The sequence below is a fragment of the Atractosteus spatula genome, chromosome 28, assembly GCF_055471065.1.
Source record: "Atractosteus spatula isolate fAtrSpa1 chromosome 28, fAtrSpa1.hap1, whole genome shotgun sequence".
Lineage (NCBI taxonomy): Eukaryota > Metazoa > Chordata > Actinopteri > Semionotiformes > Lepisosteidae > Atractosteus > Atractosteus spatula.
Window position 1 is genome coordinate 8,430,527 of NC_142733.1, and position 21,849 is coordinate 8,452,375.

The following is a 21,849-nucleotide window of genomic DNA, read 5'->3' on the forward strand; positions in this document are numbered from 1 at the left end:
AAAACGCTATGTCTTACGCTTATGTAAAGAATGTTTCACAATTAGGTGTTTTGCAGCTTTTTTCACCAGCACAACCTTCCTCTTTGTCTTTGTGAACTGTGAATGTTGGACATAGTCTGAGAAAGGGGTCATGATTTCACTTTTTGATGAAAGTGATGCCTTCGAGCGATGAAGGGACAGGAGTGTCTTTGCTTAATAAAACTCTGACACAAAATCTGGCAACTGCATTTCCACTGAGATCTATTTTTCCTATCTTAAAACTGGGGTGTCAAACCTCCTGGAGCACTTCCAACAGTGGAAAATGGTGCGCTTTCTGTGCGACTCCAAGCTTTTCTTTAGGCATTTCATCGTCTTAGAATCGTGCTTTGCATCCTCAAATCTTATCCTTATCGTCATTGTGTTCTTAAAATGCCAAGCTGGCCCTCGGTTCCTCTGAAGGGGAATGACACCAGTGCAACAGGGAGCGTCAGAGGAATGAGGACCATCGAGATAATTCCTTAAAGGCCTACCTCATTCAGGGCCAGCATCCACAGGCAACACAAAGCCTAGTCTCACAATGCCACAGAGAGGACGGCTGGGGCTGTTTGCTTTGTCTGAGCAACTTGCTGACCATCAGCAGCATTCCAGCAAAATTCCTCTGTGCTCAGCACGCGTGTGGCGAGGCCGGAAATAAACAGGGGACTTGATCACGCCACTCTGACATTGTCTGTTGGGCACCCATTGAGCCCGCTAATACCTCCTGAACTGTGGGCACTGACAAGAGTGAAGGTACAGACAGTGAGAGGTGGAGTTTGAGGGGGATCTCAGATCCGAACGACAGTGCCAGGCCAGCACCATCGTTACTATTGGAATACATTTTTTTTCCAAGGTTTGCGTACCAGTGCCCTGTCACCCTGGGCAAAAAAAACCCATGGAAAACTGAACTCAGACCCTTGGTGGAACGCCCCCCAACTTGAAACGGTGAGTACAAGAATAACTTCCTGCTGTCCGATCGTAAACCATGTTATCACTCTCAGTTCACCTTAGACCAGTGGTGTTAGATAAGCAAATTTGGAGACCATTTTAACTGTCACTGTCTATAACATTTAAAACACTAAAATGAATCAATGGGGGTCATACCTTCAACCCTAAGGACCAGCATGCTGTTTCTACTCTAGTAAATGCAATAAGTGAATATCATTGGTTAAACTATACATATTTTCCAGTCATGTTGCCTGAGCGATCTTTTTTAATAAGAGGTGTGATATTAGGATACAAATGATTGCCAATATTTATGCCAAAAGCTGTACCTTCAGTGGGAAAGTAATTTCGTGGGAGTTTCCAGTGTGGCTCAACAGGTAAAGAAGCTCATCTGAGAGCATGTCAAGTTCTGTGATTACGGGTTCAGGCCTGTGCCATCTCCCTACCCAGCTGGATCCGGGACTCCCCAGATAGTGGTGCCAAATTATCTGAGCATCGCTTAGGGGATGGTAGGACGAGCTGGCTGGGACTGTCTCACCTCTGAGCAACACGGTGCCCCCTGCAGCTTCCTGGGGGTTGGCAGATATATGATGAGGTCACTGGAGGACGAGACTGCCCTCCGATTGGCACTAAGTCTCTGGCATGGAGCTGGGTAGTGGTGCCGTGTGACTCACAGGAGTCTGCCTGCGGTTCCTCATTCTCCCCTGAGACAGGGAGCTGGGTTTGTAGCTTTGGGTTGTGATGCGAAAAACACATAACGGTGAGCATAACAAAAATAATTGAGAAATCTAAACTGAAATCTGGTCATCTCCAGAACTATGACACCATCTTAAAGGTGAGAAACCTAATGTGGGGGCATTTGAACAATATAAATTCAGGCACTGATTTCTGCTCTTGATTATAAAGTCAGCTGGTCTTGTAAAGTTGCTTAGAGAATGAAGTGACCTTAATATAAACTTTGGACCCATTTGATCATCTCCAAATTGCATGCAAAAAAATGAACATGATTTTAAAAAAAAGTTTGATTAAATTGTCTGCTTGATAGGTGTGAAATGAAGTGATTATCATCTTTTCACACACTGTAATAGCAAAAAACAAGAGCACAGAAACAGTGTAGCACAGTAGACTTTGTATCGCGGAGGCATATGTGTACATTGTAATCCACACAACACACTCTAATAATTCTCTTATTATTGTCTTTATTATTATCTTTTTGTGGATGTGACTAGTCCTGTCTGTCTATCAGTAAAAATGCACTTAACAGGATGTATATTAACAGCAGGAGAGACTAGGTGAGTGAAAGGAAAGGACTGGGGAAATATTCCAATTTATTCAGAAGCATATTTATGTATTAGTAACGTGTTTTCACGTTTGTGGTGAGGCTATCTAGTTTTTTTTTATTTTTCCTTTTTTCATACCTATATAAAGGTGTCTGCTACAGCACATTTGAAATGTGGCTATTAAAAGAAAAATAACTGAAGCAAATGTCTGGCACAAGAATTCTACCGTTTCTGTTCATTTATTTCCCAGAAATGTGCTTTTTTTTCCCTGAAAGTTCCACAGACTCCACTACAGAAAGTGCTTATTGTTCATCCCGCTACCTACACTGACTTGGAAGGGTATTGAAATGTTGTAACACACACTCTGTCTGAAATCCTTTGGTACATCTGGTCGTGGAACCACAACAGATTTTTAACGATTCTCACTCTTTCCCATTCCTGTTCCTCAGATTTCGACTTGCTTGTTGTGGGCTTTCCCTGACCCCCTGTTGCCTGGGAAACCGGGCAGTATTGAGCACCCCCCTACACACACACATCCCACCACCACCTACACACACTCAAGTGTTCACACACATGGCCACTGACGGGCAGTCAGAGCACAGAACCCTACACCACACTAATATTCATCTCCATCACACACTTCATTATCAAGGACCAAGAGCCCTCCCTGCCTTCCACTTTTAATGCACTGCAAAAATATGATTGTAAAATACCTTTTAATCTGCCAGTATTAGAGGTGGAACTTCAGCTAATGTCATCAAGATAAAAAAGCAAACAATTTATCATCTTCCTTGTTAACATCACGGACATTTCTTGGTTTTCAAAATGTCTTTCCTGGTTTATGATGATCATGTTGTTTTTCAGTGATTTCCAAGACAGAAATGGATTACTCAAGACCCCCCTTTCTGTTCATTCTGTTTCTGTCCTCAAAACAGTCCTTAAAATAGATAAGACAGTCTTGGGGAAACTAAAGAGAACTTGTGGACTGTGAAGCAAACTGTTCAGACCTTAACCTTCAAGGGAGTGATCTGCTGAATTGTAACTGGTTATATAGTGAGAAACCCTGATTACTCAAATCGCCTCTCAGACGTTCTTTTCTCATGCCTTGGAATTTAATCATCTCTCATAAACAAGAGACTTGTTCCCTTCACATCTCTCTCTCTCTACAGGGTTAAATCCCCAGTGCACTGTTTCATCTGATGCACACACCTTCAAAATCCTTACCACTGACCAAGGATCTTCAAACCAACAGGAGCAATGTCACGCAATCGTTTTGTCCTGCCCTGCACAATTTCAGTCCTAGGAGACTAAAGCTCATATTTCTTTTATACATGTGACTCCATAGGTTGACAGTAACTTCCACAAACCTATGACCATCTTTGAGGACAAATGCATTATTCCTCTTCCCTGGAGAGTGCTGTTCATTGGTCAAAGACCCTGGTGTCCTTGTGAGCAGTGCTGTGGATAAATGTCATCACGGTTTTTCTCAGTATACTACATATGCAGATATAAATGTTCACACAAAAATACAATGAAGAAAATATACATATTCTAAAGTAAGTGCTAGTGTTACTAAAATGCCCTGAATTATCTATGTTTGTTTCATAATGGACTTACAAGGTTTCCAAATACTGCCAATTGTACTTAGAGATTATTATTATATCATTTTCCACAAGGTGGCGCCAAAGGCTTCGGAGCGATGCATAGACTACTTTAATCCCACAATAAACTCATGTAAGGGAAGAAGCACATCACTAATCGTGTGTGTGGTAGCTAGAGGCTTACTAAACCAACAAGAGAACTAATTGCGGAACCTTTCTAGGATTATCAAGTTTTTAATGGTTTTGCGTTATGTATTCTCCGGGCTGAAGTCTTCCATGTTGTTGCTCATCTTGCGAATACCCTAGTTTCTAGGTCTAGTTTATCTTTCTTTTCAGACGTTTGCCAGTGTTTTCTCTCACTGCGTCTCTCACTCGCGCAGTCTCTGGTGGGAGGGTGTGGTGCTTTAACTAAACTCGCTTGATATGCTCTGAACTTTGCCTGAAAAGGAGTAAAAAACATACAGCACAGAAAAAAAAAACAGACAGGCGTCACATCGACTAGTAATACACTGAGAGACAGAGCAAAGGTGAAGAGGGAGAGTTCTGGGTTTTTTTTTAGTCAGACGTTTAAAACTCCTTTCCTAAACCAAGCGCAGGACGATAAAGAGCACTGCTTATACAGAGGTGTGCTGCACTCGGGAGCTCTCAAACGAAGAATAAGACTAGAACTATTCACACTTCTTTGACTGGCAGGTAAGAAGTCTGGCTTTTGCTTGCTAACATTAAAAGAGTATTCTATAGGGAAGCTTGTGTTGATTAGGAAGAAGGCTTATAAATGTCATGTATTACTCCCTGCCAAACTAACGACAATTGTGAGTTTTTAATATGAATCTTCTGTTGCTGCCTGCAAGTATTAAGTAGAACAATGTTTTACAAGTTTTGATTGGTGAGTTAAAATTAATTGGAATCAATTTTTCATAAATGCAAAAATATGGCCTGTGATCATGTTGCTGGTTTTTGGAGCTGTTGCCTTTAGAAAGAGAGAGAATATAAAACTCTAGTGCCCTCCAAGCACTGTTAAAACAGCTCTTCAGCAGCTACAATTATCCTGTAAATAGCTAAATGCTCCATTTGACTTCATTCAGAAGGGTGGAATAGGCTCTGCTCAGTTGTAATTAAATTAATTTCAATTCAGTAAAGATGAGCCTGCCTCACATGTGCTCTCATTAGCATGAAAGAGGTGGAACTGAGCAGCATGGCAGAGAAACTTGCAGATATGCTGAAATCTGCTCCACATTGAACTGTGTACAGTGTGAAATGATTCCTTTGCAGTAGCTGCTTGTCTTCACTGCCTGTGATAGAGGGAGATCAATCGAGGAAACTGTGTGGGTGTCCCTGGAAAATGGGGCAGGTGTTATTATTCAAGACAGCACTAGTGCTGGAAAAATAAGGTTTTCTGGTCTGGGAAGAACAAAAATGGAAGAGTATATACACACCAGAAGTGTTAAAGAAATGATCCAGTTTCTTATGAACCAATAGGAAATATAAAGAGACACTTCCCGCCATCATCTGCCAAAGTTCTTCTGCCCTCTCTGTACACTACTGACATTTGCACAAGGTGAAAGTCATTAATAATGGCAAATTATTTTTGAAAGTTGTCAATTATCCTTTTTCTTTTTTATTTTCTCCTGCAAATTCAATTTGAAACATTTTACAATAAATGACTTATTTATCTCCTTTTTTAATCAAGGTGTGTAATTCAAATACAGAAGGCTAATTTGGTCAAGGAGAATCTGTACTACCACTTCAGGGTGTGCCTGCTCTCTCTTCTACCTGCAATCTCTTCTCACATTTGTAGAGTGGATCCCTTGACGATATCCACACGGATTTCAGTACTCCAGCAGTTCTGTTACAATGTGAAGCTTTCTGATTGCTTTATTTCTGACAGGCATTAATTGACAGTCTTTTTAAACATTTCATTGTGAAACCAGACAAACTTAGTGCTGAATGGAAGTGAAATGGGAACTGGTGTCCTGTCCAAGGTGTACCCTGCCTTGTGCCCATTGCTTGCCAGGACAGGCTCCGGCTCCCCCGCCAGCCTGTATTTCAAGCAGTTAGAAAATGGAGGGAAGTAAACCGAATCAACACATTGTCAGCTGCAGAAGAATCTCCTTACAAAAAAACACACAGAGACAAGGCTGGACTTTATTTGTTAATTAATCTAGCGTTGAGGTTTAGATATGAGTCATCCTCTGAGCCCCCTCTGTGTTCCTGCGCTGTTCCAGATCTTGAACTGATGAAGAAAAGTATCTAGAAAAAAATGGCCCAGCGGGGTTCTGGTCTTCGAAATAATTTCTCTGGTGAAGATGAGATAGTGGGGGACAGCGGAGCAGCTGTGAGCGCTTCTGTTGCCCCACCTCGGCAGGTTGGACCAATGAGACCCTCCGAAGGAGTTGAGTTCCAGGAATCCGCGTGCTGACTGGGGCTTATCAGCATCAGCAATACACAGTCCAGTACAAGCTGCACACAGCTCTGCCTTGCAGCTCCTTCAAAACCACTCTGGGACAAATGAAGCAGACAGTCAGCTTCCCCTAGCTTTTGCTGAGAAATACTGTTCTGGAGCAGCTTTGGTGTCAGCAGCAGATGCTGGGCATACACTGGACAGGCTCTGTTCTGGGTCTGCATGTGGGAGCGGACTGCATGGATCAGTACTGCTGTTTCTTTTAGGTACATGAGAAGCATTGGCATCTTCCAGCCTGATCTTTTCAGAACTCAGCAACTAAGCAAGGCCAGGCCTGGTCCATACTGAAGTGGGAGACCCCCTGGTAAAACTCAGCAGCTGTTGGAAGCGTTGGTGAACCAGATTCTGGACCAGAATTTCCAAACCAGAGCCCCAGAACAGTGACCAGGGACACTGTGCTGTAAGAGGTGATGTCCTTTGGATGAGACAGTAATCCAAGGCCCTGCCTGCTTTTTGTTCTGTGGTCGCATTTGGAAGAGTATGGGTGTTAACCCCACTGCCATGTCTAAATTCCACTCTGGCTTTGCACAGTGTCCTCCCTAAAATTCACACTTTATTCAACCGGTGAAGCCATTTCTTACGTCACCCAGTTTGCTGTGCAGTGGGATGGCTGGAGCATAACAGCTGTCACAGGTGGGGGATGAACTTCAGTATTAGATAACCCCTCCACTACCAATATGTAGCCCCCACCTGGATGATGTGACAGCAGCCAGAGTGCACCAGTTCTCTCCCCACACACCAGCTTTCAGTGGGGAGGAGAGCAGAGTGATGAAGCCAGTTCAGAGAGGGGGGTTATCAGGAGGCCATGATTGGTAAAGGCCAGGGGGATATTTGGTCAGGACACCAGGGTAATACCCCTACACGTTTTGAGAATAGTCTCAGGATTTTTAATGGCCATAGAGTGTCAGGACCTCAGTTTCACATCTCATCCAAAGGACGGCACCTTTTTTACAGTATAGTGTCCCCATCGGTGAACTCACAGACTAGAGAGTGAGTGCCCCCTACTGGTCCTACTAGCACCTGTTCCAGCAGCAACCCTCGCTTTCCCAGGAGGTCTCCCATCCAGGTATTGGCCACCTTCTGAGCCTCAGTGGGCTGCCGGTTATGAGTTGCAGAGTGATATGGCTACTGGCCAAGTTTGTAAGTTTTTGTGATGCACAGGGTGAAGGTGCAAAGGCCAGGAATTTACTGTAATAGGTCTATGATCATACCAGGAAGTAGCACCAAATTCTGAGTCAGGTGATCAGAAGTCTCGATGTTATCAGAGTGGCGTGCCAGGAATCCAGGCAAAAGGTAGTGTTCTTGTCAAGAGCTATAAAGCAAGGATAGGCCTGCAGTTTTACAAGACTGACAGGAATGTCTGACACACTCAGTGAGACCCGAGGTATGACAGAACTTTCCACTTTGTCATGCCTGCATTTGTGACAGGTGCATGTTTTTCACATGAGCCTATCCCATCAAGCAACAAATGCAAGACAGGATACACTCTGGACTGGATGCCAGTCCATTGCAGGGCAGACACAGACAGGCACACACACCAGGGCCAAATTTCCCAGAATCCAATTAACCTACCAGTAACCTACTAGCCTACCAGCAATGTCAACCACTGCATCACCGTGCTGCCCACTGCCCAGGTTAGAATTTGGAATTTTTGAGTCAGGTGCTTTGTATTTAAGAAGCTTATCAGGAATATTTATTGCTGGGTATTCATCAATAAGCTCAATAAAGCTTAAATGGATTTGAAAATGTGCTGTTTCAGCCAGAGATTGTAGTCAATAATAAGTCTGCGTGCTTATCTAAAATCTCATGTTCGCCATTACCAGAAATAAGATACTTCCTGGTTGATTTCCTGAATTCAGTCATGCTGTAGCTTAGTAAGGATAGCTAAAAAATGTGAAAAAGATAGCTGTACCTTTAATATATCTGAGATCTCTGATGTTTCTAAGCAACTTAAACTGCAATAGGGGATGTCCTTTTTCAACCATGATGTATCCTTTTTTGATACTGATCTTGTGTTAGTTTGCAGTGCTTTTAAAATGAGCAAATCGAAGTGGTCCCAACCATTATCAGACAATTTTGTGTTGGAATCCATTTTCCCTTAATAAACAGAGACCTTGAGCCTGTGTTTCATGGGATTTTCCTGCAGTAGGCTGTAAGCTTACAGCGGTGTAGTTGGTATTTTTATTGTCAGGTAATAAACTTATTAGCTGGTGCTCCTTATACCTTCACTTCAGGGTCCTAGGAGCTGATGAATAACACAGAAGACACAAGAGTCACAAGAGAATGACCCTTTGAAAAGCAGCACAGAACTCTGTTGTATGCCCATCGCTCTTACACACAATATGATTAAAGTTAGTTTCTGGTTCTGGCACAGACAGGAGATGTGGATTGGCCTGATCACCTTTATTATTTTCGACGTGTAAAAAATAATTCCCATTAAATCACAAGACACCGTGTACTGTACATACTAACTTACTTTTTTCTTTTGGACAGAAGCAGTCAACAGACTCGGCTGCAGGTCAACAGGTTCAGTCGTCCCGGAATGGGGAAGAAGAATAGGCATTGACTATTTCTGAGCATCAACTGCCCAAGATTGTACCAGGAGACTCAGAAGCAAGGACACCAATGGAGAGCACTCCCAAGAGATGGATAATGAGAAACCTGTCTCCCAGACTTGGGGTGACAGAACAAACAACACAAGATCAGTTGGAAAGCTCTCTAGAAAACGGTTGTGGTATGCAGTCAGATGCAAACAGCTACTCCGGGGAGCATATCCTAGTGAACTGGTCCCAGCCCTCGGTAACAGTTACACCAGGCCTAGAGGAGAGGATGGGGGAAGTGGTGGTACATGCAAGACATGTCTCAGTAGTGGAAGAGGAGAACGACTGGAATTCGGAGAGCCCAGAGAGTCCAGGAAGCCCACAGACTGGTTTCTATTCCTTTGTAGGTGAAGACACCACTCTAGAAGCAGAAAAAACTGAAGCTTGGATGTCTTCTCCTCAGAGGGAAGCCAAGCTTGCCACCTTAAGGGTAGAAAATGGCTTCAAGCTGCGAGCATATCATGAAGAGCAGAAGCCAGACAAACTCTTTGCTGAGGAGAATGGAGACGCCCGCTACAGGATAACTGATGGTGATGGCTCCCTGGAAGATCAGGAACTGGAGTACGAGAGGCTGCAGATCATCCGCAGCCAGGCACCAAAGAAGAGCTCCACCTTCAATGAACAGTGGAACACCCTACAAATACTAGATACGACCAAGTCACCCAGTAGGCTCATGGAAGGTTTTGCACTCCACTATAACACACCCAGTGAGCAGTCCTCTCATGTGGTAGAGTCTGAGAGTATTGACACTAAGCAGATCGACTTCAGTGCAGCACGTCAGCAGTTCCTCATGATGGAAAGGTCCAACCAGAATCCTTTTCTCCAAAGCCCTCAGCAATTACAGACCCCAAAGTTGCAAGCATTTCCTCACATGGAAGAAAGGACCACCTTTGCTGTAAAAGTAAATCAAGGTGATGAAATGGAGGAAAAGCCTGCCCTACCCCAAAAACAGTACTTTGAGAAAGACACACCTGTGGATGAGGTGTTCACCAGCAAAAGGGTCACTGTATCTTTGGTGGCGGACAGCAGTAATGGCAGTAAGAGGCAAAATATCTGCTTTGATGATCTCGATTCTGGATTAGGAGAGCTATCTTTGGACCTGGGTGGGGGCTATGCCAGTGATAGCAGTACTTCCCATGAGGTTCTAGTATCCAAGACCCCAACAAAGACGGAGACTCCCATCGAACGGGAGATCCGTATTGCCCAGGAGAGAGAGGAGAATCTTCGGCGGGAACGAGGGATCTTGCGTTCTGACAGCAAGGAGATAGTGCAGATCAAGACCAAGCCTTTGCTCTCCCAAGACTGTCAGACCTCTTCCCCCACAGTGGGCAAGACCAAGGAGAAAGCCCGAGTGAGTTTTTTCATTCAGCGAGAGATTGAGAGAGAGATTCGCCGAGAGGAGGACCTGCTACATGAGGGCAAGGTTGCAGGACTGTATGATCGAGGAACGCCTCAGGAACTGGAGGAGAGAAAGAGAGTGTTTGAGCTGAAACCTGATGAGGTGCCAGTGATGCCCATCAGGATGAGCCTTTCTGGTAAGCTTGTAGATGCCACAAAGTCCAAATCAGGTACAGAAGACGGAAGGCTCACTCCAGAAGTTGCACTAATAATTGAAGACAAAGACAATGTAGACACAGAAGGTTTCACACCTCCTTGTTGCCCACATAGACATCCTGATGGGAACGACTATGTTCTCAAAGCTCGCGAGAAAGATTCCCCAGTCAAACCTCAAAAAGAAAGGTTGGGAAGTGAAGAGAACAAGTACAGAGTGCAGCACGAAATCAAACATTTGATGACCTCCAGGGAAGATCAACTAGCCAACCCTGAAGCTGGAGTTGGTGACAAGGACATTGGGCTAAAGACATCCACAGTTTCCAAGATGCATACTACAGCTGAGAAGTCTCTAGGCATCAGTGGAACTAAGGTTTTAGAGCCTTTGGTGGTAGGTGATGATCAAGCCCAGTTGATAACAGTCAAGGAATCTGTGCAGTTCACCTTGCCCAGAGATCATTTGGGGCCCAGCTCAGTCAAAGAGTCATTATGCATAACAATGCCAAACAATCCATTATCTTCAACTCCTGTCAGAGATTCTTTTGGAAGCGTGTCTCTTGAACATTCAGTGAATGATTCACTAAGATATCCATTGGTCCAAGGGTTGACAGGCCTTCCTACAGCCACGGACATTCAGGACTTCAGTGAGGTCCATGATCCAAAACGTCACTGGCACGGCCAGCATGAGAGGTTCCAGATGAAGACTCGCAAGCTCCAGACTCCAGAGGCCATACGGCTGGAGATTGAGGAGGACCTGAAACGAGAGTTGGAGCTGCGCAAGCTAAGGGAAGGAACTGGGCTTTTTTCCTCTCGGGATGGGGACTTGAATGGTTTGGATAGAACATCTCCTGTAATTGTCTCACCCACGGCAGAACAGGGCAAAGAAAGTAGCCCACTTCTCTTGCAGTACAGGAAACTGACAGCTTCTGACCAAGTGGCACCAGAGCCTGGTCCTGCACCTGCTGTAGAGAGGTATAAAGGAACCACATTGCCTCTCTTGTGGGGTCTGGATGCCGTAGACCATGCAAAGCCAAGGGTCACTCCACTCAAGCTAGGTAAGGTACACGCCATGATATCTATCTAGCTAATATACCCGCAATATAACTGAACAGAATACTTGACGAAATGTCCATAATACAATTGGGTGATCTCTGTAGCATTGCTGCTCCTGCTTTTAATAAAGAATCCATTAGCTGCTCAGATTTCTGGTGAGATTTTGTTCAGTGAATCAATCACTGTAGTAAAAGCCATATTTTCTGATATAATTCATGTGATGCAGGGCCACAATCGATCAAACAAGCAAGCGAATACTAATAAAGAAGGAACTAGTTTTACCACTAAATACATTTCTTTCGAGAAACAACTGGAAGAGAACCTCAGATCAATTAGCTACTAGTAAGCAAACGAGCTAAAAAGAGGCCACATGGCTGCCTGTCAATTGCAATGTATGTCCACGAGATTTACACAACTTTACTTGCAGGACACCTGAGTCTAAGCATACCTTGCTAGTTAAATGACCAAAAATGTATTAATTCTACTCATTTACTAATGTTAGGTCTAATTAAAAAATAGACCTACCAGACAAATGCAGATTTTTAAAAGTAGTGCAGGACGGAAACATCCTCAGGCTTCTTCAGGTTTATAATTTAAAGTTGGAAGGTAGGTTAAGGTTTTGATATAGTCCAGGTCTTAGGTAGGATCATGGAATCTTCGTAACCTAGTGCATTTAGAGCATTATTTTAATATGTTCAACCCTAACTCAAATCCCTAAATGTAACTGTGCAGTTATAATTCAGTGTACCCAAGTGTAAAATACTGGTCCCTGTGCCAACAAGGACACCTCAGATCTTAGTTAGGGTCCATCTATAATTATTCACGCAATAGAATGAGAAAAGTGCAGTAAATCCATTAATAATTAGATATTGGCACTGGGTTTACTCATATTAAAACAATTTGCTATAATTTAAGTGTGCAGATTTGGTCTGTCTAATCAAGAGGTTTAAACCTTTTAAAATAACACCAATTTAAAGCTCCATCTCCATGTCACCTGACAGATCTTGTTGGCATTTGACTAGATTTCTTTTCAGTAACCTCCTTCAGAATTCAAAATGATCACCGATAGAGATATATTCAGCCTTTATCCTAACAAAATGAAGATGAAACTCACGTGATTCCTCTGATAATCATTGCCATTTGTAATTAATGCCCCATTCAATGCGTTTTTCCATGAATGTCACATATTACAAGCTGGGTGTCTGAAAGGAATGTTACATATGTACTTACTATTTAAAGTAGGTGAGCCATTAATCCAATTAAAAAGTAGTCAGATACGATGCATTCAATTACATTGAAGGACTGTGAGACAACCTGTTCTTTAGACTGATTGTTACACAGTTCCACCAGACAATGGCTGCTGATTATAGCAGAGTTCTGAGCAAAAGATTGGACGATCCAGTACTTGACAACTTGTCTTCCTGAGCTTTCTTCGCACTGGACCTTCCTCTGGTCAGTCTGCATTCTCAACCTGCTGGACTACACAGCTGTCCCTTCCTAAACCATTACCACTGCAAATTTGTCAGCCAGTTTTGCAAGAATTGTTGCAAGAATTTAATTTGCATAGATTTACTATGAACGTCTGTACTTTAACATTCTTTTACCAGTATTTAGCATGCTTTGCTAAAATCTTATGTGCTTACTGTAGAATACCACAACAGACTCATTATACTTTGGCAATTCAGAGCTCACTGCATTCCAATACACTAGCTCAGCACTCCTCTCAATTGTCTGCTATTTTAATGGCCACATTCTGACAGAGTGTGCTCTTAAATCACTGAGTTAGCAGAACTCCTGTTTGTGATAATCATTCTTTCTGGGAGTAGGAGGGTGGAATAGTTAACTTAATTAGTGTATCTGAACTTTGTTCGTGCCTTACAAACTCCCTGACTGAAAATAGGACCTGGACTTCAGTTAATGATTGAAGAAAAAGATTTTCTTAAGCATGAACACAGACTTGTTTTAAATGAGTAAAAATGCAGGGTTAGGCCAAATGGTTATATGCACTGCCATTTTCGTCTTTTCAGAGAAATGTATTCCTTTTCCTGTTTTTGAGGTATTGACTTTTTTTGTAGTGTCATAGAAGTGGTGTTAGTGGGGTTTTTTGCTATTGAGTAACAGTGACATCTGCTGGCAAGAAAGATTTCTTACCACTGTTGAAAAATATATATTCTTTAGCCAACATTACAGGAACTGTTAAGCTGTAGTTTTAGGATTTACTGGACTCCATATTATATCATTAGCAATTTCTATCACAAAGGTTCTTTGGGAGGCAATCTTTTTATATGTAACCACAAAGAATTGTCTTTTTTATATGTAACACTTTAATCTGTTTTTTTTGTCAATGTGTGCATAACTGATACATTTTGTATATGGCTGATTCACCAAAGCCGTGTCATATGAGCTAATAGAAAAACTAATTGAACTGGAAGCCAAAAAAATGCTGACCTCCCAGGTCTATAGGCCTAAACATAACAGCAACAAGTGTTATACCGGTAAGGAAGTCAGCCCTCGAAAATCTAAGCCAAAATATTTGTCACAGGACAGTGGATAATGGCATTCTGCTGTCTGCTCAAGGTTTTGCATACAGCTACAGTATGCAGGCTTCCTTTTCCTCCAGGTTGTCATTTTTTTTAAACAAGCACGCCTGCCTTCTTTCATCCTCAGCTACAAGCAACAAAAGCACACTCAATCAACACCAAACAGCTGCAGACTCCAATTCCCGTGGTTCTGTTTTTAAAGGCGAGGATGTCGATGTCATTGTACAAAAGCTGCTGTTTGATCCTTCTTCTGCGTTTGCTCATTAGCGTCTGTGCATTTTCAGACGATCCAGAGACAACGGCCCCACCTCTGGCCTCTCCTCGGTTTGCTCCACGTGCGCCCCTGTTAAGCATGGTAACAGCCCAGCCCTGGGGATCCCCGCGCCCCCAGGCCCCCTCTTCCCCCCGAGAGCCCCCAGTGATGGATCCAAACGGCCGGTGTGAGCCCAGTACCCTCAAAGGGCTGACAGAGACGCTGCTGGAGAACTTCGAAGAGAGGAGGATCAAACAGAGGCTGGAGGAGAACGCAGTGAGTCGGAGGGTGGGGTTGTCCGGTGTGAAGGTAATGTGTGTGAATGCAGGACAGAAAACTGGGGGGTGCTGTTTTTTGCCTGCCCCCTTTCTACTGGTTTTAATTACATCCGAGCTCTCTTACTGGGATGAAAAACTGGGAATAAGAATTCAGTTACTGAATAAAAAAAACACAGCCGTAAACAGAGCTGTGCATGTTTTAGCACTGTATATAAAGGCTTATGCTTCATCTCATAATCATGCAGAAGCTGATAAAGCACAAGGTCTTGGCACCAATAACTAAGAAATTACATTCTGAATGAAACTGAACAAAACAGGACCCTTTTTCTTAAAGACTAAAATCATCACGTTATTATTATTAACTTCAAGCAGCTACATTCAACAAAAGAGATGACACATGAGCTGGTATGGAAATTGCAAATGATGGAGATGATCAGCTGCATAAACCTGAATGGGACTCCACTGGAATGATGTTTGAACTTGACTGGAGAGGGTGACTGATTCCTCCACCTCTGGAGGCCGTAGAAGAGACGCCTGTAGCGGCTTATTTAATGATATGAAAAATGCAGAAAAGCACAGGAAAGCTTTGTGCAACTAGAGATCAAAGTATATGAAAATTTCAAAAGGGCCATGCCAGATTCACTATAGTAAAGCAAATCTGACTTATCTGCTCCATATTTAGCTCAGTTTCCTAAAACTAAACCGTTATCCCATTTATAGTGGAGTTGAAAGTTCGGGAGGGATGACAACAGCCAAGTTCAGTAAAAACTGTGCCGTCAGTAATTCATTATCATCCCAAAAACCTAAAACATTATGAATACTACACGCTATCCCCTTCTCTATCTCTTTCTGCACCCCATCTCTACCTCTGCAGCTGCCCCTTGGTCACTCCTCCCTCTGGCCAGGAAGTCAGCCCTCAGCCAAGTGTGTTAAGCCACATTTTTGACTAAAATACCCTTTCAGTGCACTAAACGCTTGGATGTTGTCAAGTCTAGTGAACCTACATTTTAAACAGTAAGAGTACTCTGATTATCCTGGAATATGTTTGACCATGCTCCTGTCTAGTCGAGCTGAACAGTTGTTTATAAAGTCGATTTCCTGATGTATATTGAATCAGACTTCTCTACTAGACTTCTCATTTTGCTTTTCTCTCCCCAGTATGCTGGCATTCAGCCCAGTGATGATGTGAACAATGAGGTGCGGAGCGTTTCCCAAATCGTCCGAATCCAAGCACAGGCGTAGTAGAAGTAGCCCTCTGTAATTCTGGTTCACTTTAGGAAGGATTAGGACATTAGTCACTGGGGACACCGGAGTGAAGTATTATTTCAACATAAATGAAAGTCATGCTCGTAAAACATGTTTGGATGCTTTTAAATTGGAGCATTTAAATGGGCTTCAAAGTTTTGAATCCTGTGAAACAGCTCCATAGAATGAGCTGCTGCACATTGAAATGTTTGCATCCTTCTGCAGCAAATTAAGCTTTTTTTTGCTTTGGCTTTCCCACTTGACACAGTGAGCACTAGTACCGAAGCGTTTTCTCAGTGGAAATTGCCACTGAGGTACATTATGGGATTAAAGAGGCGGTGTGAGATCATTCATACACATCTGTGTTTAGGGGAACTGTAGTGTGTGCAGAAGCCCTGAACAGGCTGAAACACCAAATGTCATTAAAGTAGACAGTAGGCACTATGTCCACTTGTCCCTCTCTGGGTGGTACTTGGAATGCCAGTAAGACAGCTCGGTTGCCCGAACTTCTGTCTCCATTTTGCTTGGCAGGTCCTGGAGGCCACGCGTGTGACACGTCACAAGAACACCCGCGCCCTGCTCTGGGAAGCGGGCATGTATACCAACACCGCTGCCGACTGAAGGGGAGAAGGCAGGCTGGCGTTAGTCAGGGGTGAGCTACACTGGCAAAGCCTTTTTTTTTTGGAGGAAGGGAGAAGGGAGGGAGAGGTTTTAATCTCTCTTCCCCAGCTACCATGACTGAGTCCCTCCTAACAGCACAACCAGTGGAAAAATTGCCTCATCTCTTGGTCACCGGAGAACACGCAAAAACGGAAAGAGTCGAGGGAGAAGGGTCCTACTGATTGGCCAATATCCAACTTCCACCCCCTTTACTTCCGCCACCACATTCTCATGCTTTTTTACAGTGTATTTGTCTCCCAGTCCTGCTGTGATTTCTGGCTTACTGGTGTCAGCCAGGCACAACTGCAGATGCGCAGTGGCCCGAGGAGAAAACTGTTTCAGAGCTTTCGGGGAGAGGCTGCTGCTATGACTTCTGGAGGAAACCATGTGTCTATTGAAGCAGAGGAAGTGACAAATAACAAACTTGGAGGCTCTCAGAGCTCTCTCGGGGAAAGGTCAGTGATGAGACAGTGGCTGCCTACATTGCATTATTCCTACTGAGCTGGGCTTGTCACGGTCAGCTCTCACTACCTGAAAAGAGCGTATTGGCATGTCTTGATCTGCTAGTTCAAGCAATGTCAGTTTGTAGTTAGTGCCTTCAGCTGTGGTCCCAGTCTTCCTCACGTTAATAGTGAAACTGAAAAAACATCTTGAATCAATGTGCCTTCATTTGGAATGGATTTCTACAAAATTAAGAAACTGAACATCATTAAATATCACTCTTTTTTAAATTTGCACATCTGAATGTGTGGCTCTTACAATAACACACTTTCATACCAATACATTCCATATTGATCAAATTTTAACCTTTTCATTAATGATGCTCCAGATCATTCTGATCAGATTTAAACAGCTGGTTTTAAGTGTAATTTAGAGCTGTGCAGTCAAAAAGAGATACTGTGTAATCCAAACCCATGTGATATGCAAGAAATGTTGCATTATAGAAGGGGGAGTAAGTCACAAGCATCAGTACAAACATATATGTGTATATCACAGTCAAAGATCAAGTGCCAAAGCAGAGAGTTTTAACACATATGAGCCTGTACTGCCTTCTTCCCTAGAACAATATAGCAATGAATTGTTTATGTATATATAAAATGATACATTTTGAAGAATACAGAATGATTGCAGATGCATGTTATTGAAAGCTTTTTAGTTTGATGTTTGCATAGAAAGTTTCTGAAAATTGCAAATTAGATTTGCAGATGGACATGATTTTCTGCTTTTGCATCAAATGCTGCCTATATCTGTGTAGAATCCTTAAATATTTTATGGTTAATAGTTTGGATTAAGAAACATGCTGTGCACAGGTCGTTATATTTAGTCATTAAAAATTGAACACTTCAATTTTTCAATCATAATGAACAATTCAAGGGTTTTACTAAGACAAAAAGTTTCTTTCTGGAACCAGGCTTAAATGAAAAAAATATTTGGAAAGAAAATGGGTTTGCTTTTTTCTCCTGTTTGGTAAAATACTCATAGCTGTTGATATAAGAATGTTAATGTCACTGTCAGAAAGCAGCAGTGAAAACATTAAAATGTGAACAAATTGTAATGCTGTTATTAGTAAACAGTTGTGTAAATAGGATGTCACAATAACACAATTGAAACTTAAAATTTAAAGTATGGCAGGTATATCCTTGAAAGAAACATGCTGTGTGTTTATAAGGTCAGTTGATTCATTCTCAAGATGCAGACTGAATTGACACATTTTTATTTCTAGTTGACTTGTATATTTTACTAGTAAAACCTTTGGATAGGCTCAGAAAATAAAGAAATTCTATATTTCAGGGACTCTGTTTTTTATCTGCTTGGTAATAGTTTTCGTATTAGATATATAGTATGCATAACCTTTCTATAATCCTACAGTCATATTGTGTATACAAAATATTTCCAATGCTTCTGATTTGTAATTAATAAATTATTGGAATAGATCTGTGTCCTTAAACTTTCCTCTGCAGTGTGTACAGTGTAATAATTTAAATGGGCTAAGTATCAGACCCCCTCCTTTCACACTGATTGACGTCTCTTATTTCACAGCAGTACACATTTCAGTCTGTTCTTCCATGCTGTACTCCCTGTTCGTCACTAAGGTACAGCAAAATCCGATGACATACAATACTAACTGGGATGTGGTTCTCTGTGTATAGATTCATTATCAGCTTTAAATGAATAAATGCTGTTATGGCCTTCGGAAAGTTTGCTGTTGTAGGTCCATTGTGAAAGCAGGCTTAAATCGTGTTCAGGCTGGCACTGGAACTGGAAACCAGGCCAAAGCAAAACTGGAGCAGAACCATGCAGAACCTGTGCCCATGTTCGTGATGGTGCTCCAGAACTCAGATCATTTTAATCACTGGTGAAATTAATCTGAACACCTCTACAAAGAATCCACATACGATAACAATACAAACAAAATCTGCTGGAAGCGAAGTCTCATTCCTTTTATGTCATGTTTCTGATGATTTATTTTCCAGGTTACTCTTCGGTGCTTCCTAATTGGATTCTCTCAAGTATGTTAATGTTAAGAGGATGTGAATTTACTGTGCTAGCATTACTTTACTGTCAACACTGGCTTGCAGAATGGCTAAAACCACTTACTTGGCTGAGCAACGGGAGACAACATGAAAGGTCCTATTAATTGTGTGGATGCTTGAATGTATTATGGGACTCTTGGCACCTCTTCCCTTTCTCCATACAAGAGTCCTACGGTGTAATTCTGACCTTGAACACTTTTCAGCTACAACCTGCTAATGCCAGCAGTTACCTGCTAATTCTCCAACATTAAGGGCTCTTCAAAATATTCATATTTCAGGCCACTCTTATAGTTTTAGGATGGGGGCTGGTACAGAGCACAGACTCCTTACTATCAGAGTTGTTCTAAGGACAGCCAGCCTGTTAACAAAAAACAGTCCTGCAGAACTGCTACCTCAATTTATTACCACTACCTCAATTCTGACAGACGGAGCTTCCTGTTTTCGTTCATATTGCTCGATGTGATTAATTGTAGTTTCTCCCCATTTCATTGTGTACTGTAATTAATAAACAGAAATGCCAACCTATCATGGTCACATGCAATGGAAAGTATTACTTTAATGATGAAGAAACTGTGCGGCTTTCATCAGAATTTTTCAAGGCGGCCAAAAATAACTGAAACTGAAGGTTTCCTCCGAGGGGGAGTTAGAAAGTAAAAGATGGCAGTTCTTTACAGTGGTTGGTAAGTCCCAAGCAGGAGTACCTATGTCAATATGAAAGCATGGTAGTTCTTCTTATGGTCTGGACTGTTCTTCCTGCTTCTGTCTCACAAAGACTGTTATAAATGTCACAGCCCACAGTCAAAATCACAGAAGTTTCCACAGACTTGTGACCTCAGTTTTCTAAAAGCATTTATCAAGTAGCTTTGCTTCTTGGGGGTTTACGCTGTGTGTTCGTATTGTATTGTACTGTGTTCTTCTAAGTTATTCTAAGTCATATTATTTCCCAGCTGCAGCCAGAGTCTTTATGTAAGCTGAGAACTGGGAACATGGCTGAGAGCTCCCTGCAAACACCTGTCCCTGTTGCTTCTTCTCTGCTGCTGCAGGTCTTGAAGAACTGCACACAAGACCGTCAGCACGTGAGAGCTATTGCAGTAGGAGAACTGCTGTAGGCTTATCCAGCAGCAAGACTGAATCAGAGTGGCTTGGGGTGCACAGAGGATTATAGGGGGTTCAGATCCCACTCCTGTGAGCCACAAGGTGTCCCCTTAATCCTTGATTTCATTTTTGGGTTCACTTCCTTAACCTTTGCATATGTAAGCTGATTCAACAAGGTCTTGAATCAATTTAGCTACTCTTGGTGTTGTGGATGTCTTTAGCTAATTCGTAGTTCACCTCATCTGTCTTTGTAATTTCCTCCATAAGAGTTCCAGTACCCAGATATTGAATACTACCCTTGTGCTGGCACAGTTTCTTTGCCTTGCCTCTTGTAGAGCTCAGCGTCGAGTGTAAAGCACTGCTTCTGACCTATAAAGCTCTGTATGACTGTGGTCTCTGATTTTGTGAAAAAACGGGTGACCTGCTTCTCTCAAGTCATTCTCATGGGTCTGAGGTTGTGGCTCTGCCCAGGATAAAAAAAAACAAAAAAAACTCTAAACTGTAAGTGGCAGACCATTCTCTTTCAGAGTTCCCACATTGTGGGCTGACCTGCCCCTATTAATAAAGGAACCCTCCAGCGCTGTTTTCAATAAAATGTTTTTAAAAAATTATAACCTAAAGTTTGGAACTGTGCGTGTTATCTTTACTACTTGGCAGTATTATTATAAGTATGTTTTAAGTTTTTTATTCAAGAGTTTAATACTTTGTTTTGTCTTTTATTTTCAAATTCCCCCAACACTCTCTTTTCACTAATTACCAAATCATTTGGCTTTTAACTGAAGTAACTTACCTCTGCACTCTTTTATAAAGCTAATTTACAGGAGTAATTCGAGTAAATATACTTTCCTCAAGGACACAACAGCAGTGTCTCGATCTGGGATCTGAACTCCCAAACATCCAGTTCCCTACCCACTACTCCACACTGCTGGGAGACACTGGTTTCTGTCGTTGTGTTAATTACGCTCTTGTGAAATGCTGTGTGGATAAGAAAAGCTTGGTTGATTATTATATCTGGGCAACCTTGGTATTTAGTCCTCAAAACGTATAACAAGAATGATGGGGGCAACTTAGGATATGGCACAAAAAAGCATCAGACGTCCTCACACACACACAGAGAGTCCATTACATTACATGTTACTGCAGGTATGTGTCTCCTGTCGAGTCCAGATTCAATTACAGAGCAACCTGTTATTTAGACGCTTTCCTACACATCCACTTTCACTTCATTCCTCTCTGTGTTCCTTCCTCTTTTATAACTTGCTCTTTATAACTGATCCCTGTCAGTGAGCAGTGTGGTGAAGTGCTGTACCATCCGCCGACCGGACTCTCTCCTGACTCTCTCTAGCTGGGGTCATACAGGAGACAGACACGGGATCAAGCACGATCTTTCTGGTCAAAACTCTGGATGATACCGTTGCCAGTCAAGGAGCACGTCAGGGGCCTTCTTTGAAATGGCTCTCTGCTCTGGCCCAGAAGATTCGCGTTTTTGGTGACGAAGCTAGTCTGTATGATTTAACTACTACGTGTAATATATGTAAGTACTGATCTTTGTGCCACTACGGATATCCAAAGCTTCCATCACCATACGAGACAACTTGCCTATAGTTTTTCCAAATTCTAACTTGGAATCTTTAGGTATTATTACTTTTCTTAAACGACTTTTGTTTCTGACAACATCTTTCAACCCTGGAATGTACAGCAGCTGTTCTTAAAATACCAGAAACCCAACTTTTTGATC

The 21,849-nt window shown here is 42.4% G+C and overlaps 1 protein-coding gene across 3 annotated transcripts; it reads left to right on the forward strand.

The window, feature by feature from the left end:
- The first annotated feature begins 4,138 nt into the window (after positions 1-4,138).
- On the forward strand, positions 4,139-18,416 carry misp (mitotic spindle positioning). 3 transcript variants are annotated; one of them, XM_088907729.1, is made up of 5 exons: positions 4,139-4,534; positions 8,796-11,508; positions 14,331-14,608; positions 15,736-15,774; positions 16,354-18,416. In XM_088907729.1, exons 2-5 carry the CDS (start codon positions 8,928-8,930, stop codon positions 16,441-16,443), a joined length of 2,988 nt encoding a protein of 995 aa, XP_088763855.1. In that variant the 5' UTR covers positions 4,139-4,534; positions 8,796-8,927; the 3' UTR covers positions 16,444-18,416. The 3 variants fall into 3 exon arrangements, with proteins under 3 accessions (XP_088763855.1, XP_088763858.1, XP_088763856.1); XM_088907732.1 differs by having other exon boundaries at positions 14,331-14,575; XM_088907730.1 differs by having other exon boundaries at positions 8,799-11,508.
- The last annotated feature ends 3,433 nt before the right edge of the window (positions 18,417-21,849 follow it).

Bases quoted from the DNA above. Each gene is read 5' to 3' on its own strand.
- misp (XM_088907729.1), top strand. From the start codon at position 8,928: ATGGAGAGCACTCCCAAGAGATGGATAATGAGAAACCTGTCTCCCAGA. The intron at 11,509-14,330 runs GTAAGGTACACG...GTGCATTTTCAG, and splicing joins GGTCACTCCACTCAAGCTAG to ACGATCCAGAGACAACGGCC. The intron at 14,609-15,735 runs GTAATGTGTGTG...TTCTCTCCCCAG, and splicing joins TGGGGTTGTCCGGTGTGAAG to TATGCTGGCATTCAGCCCAG.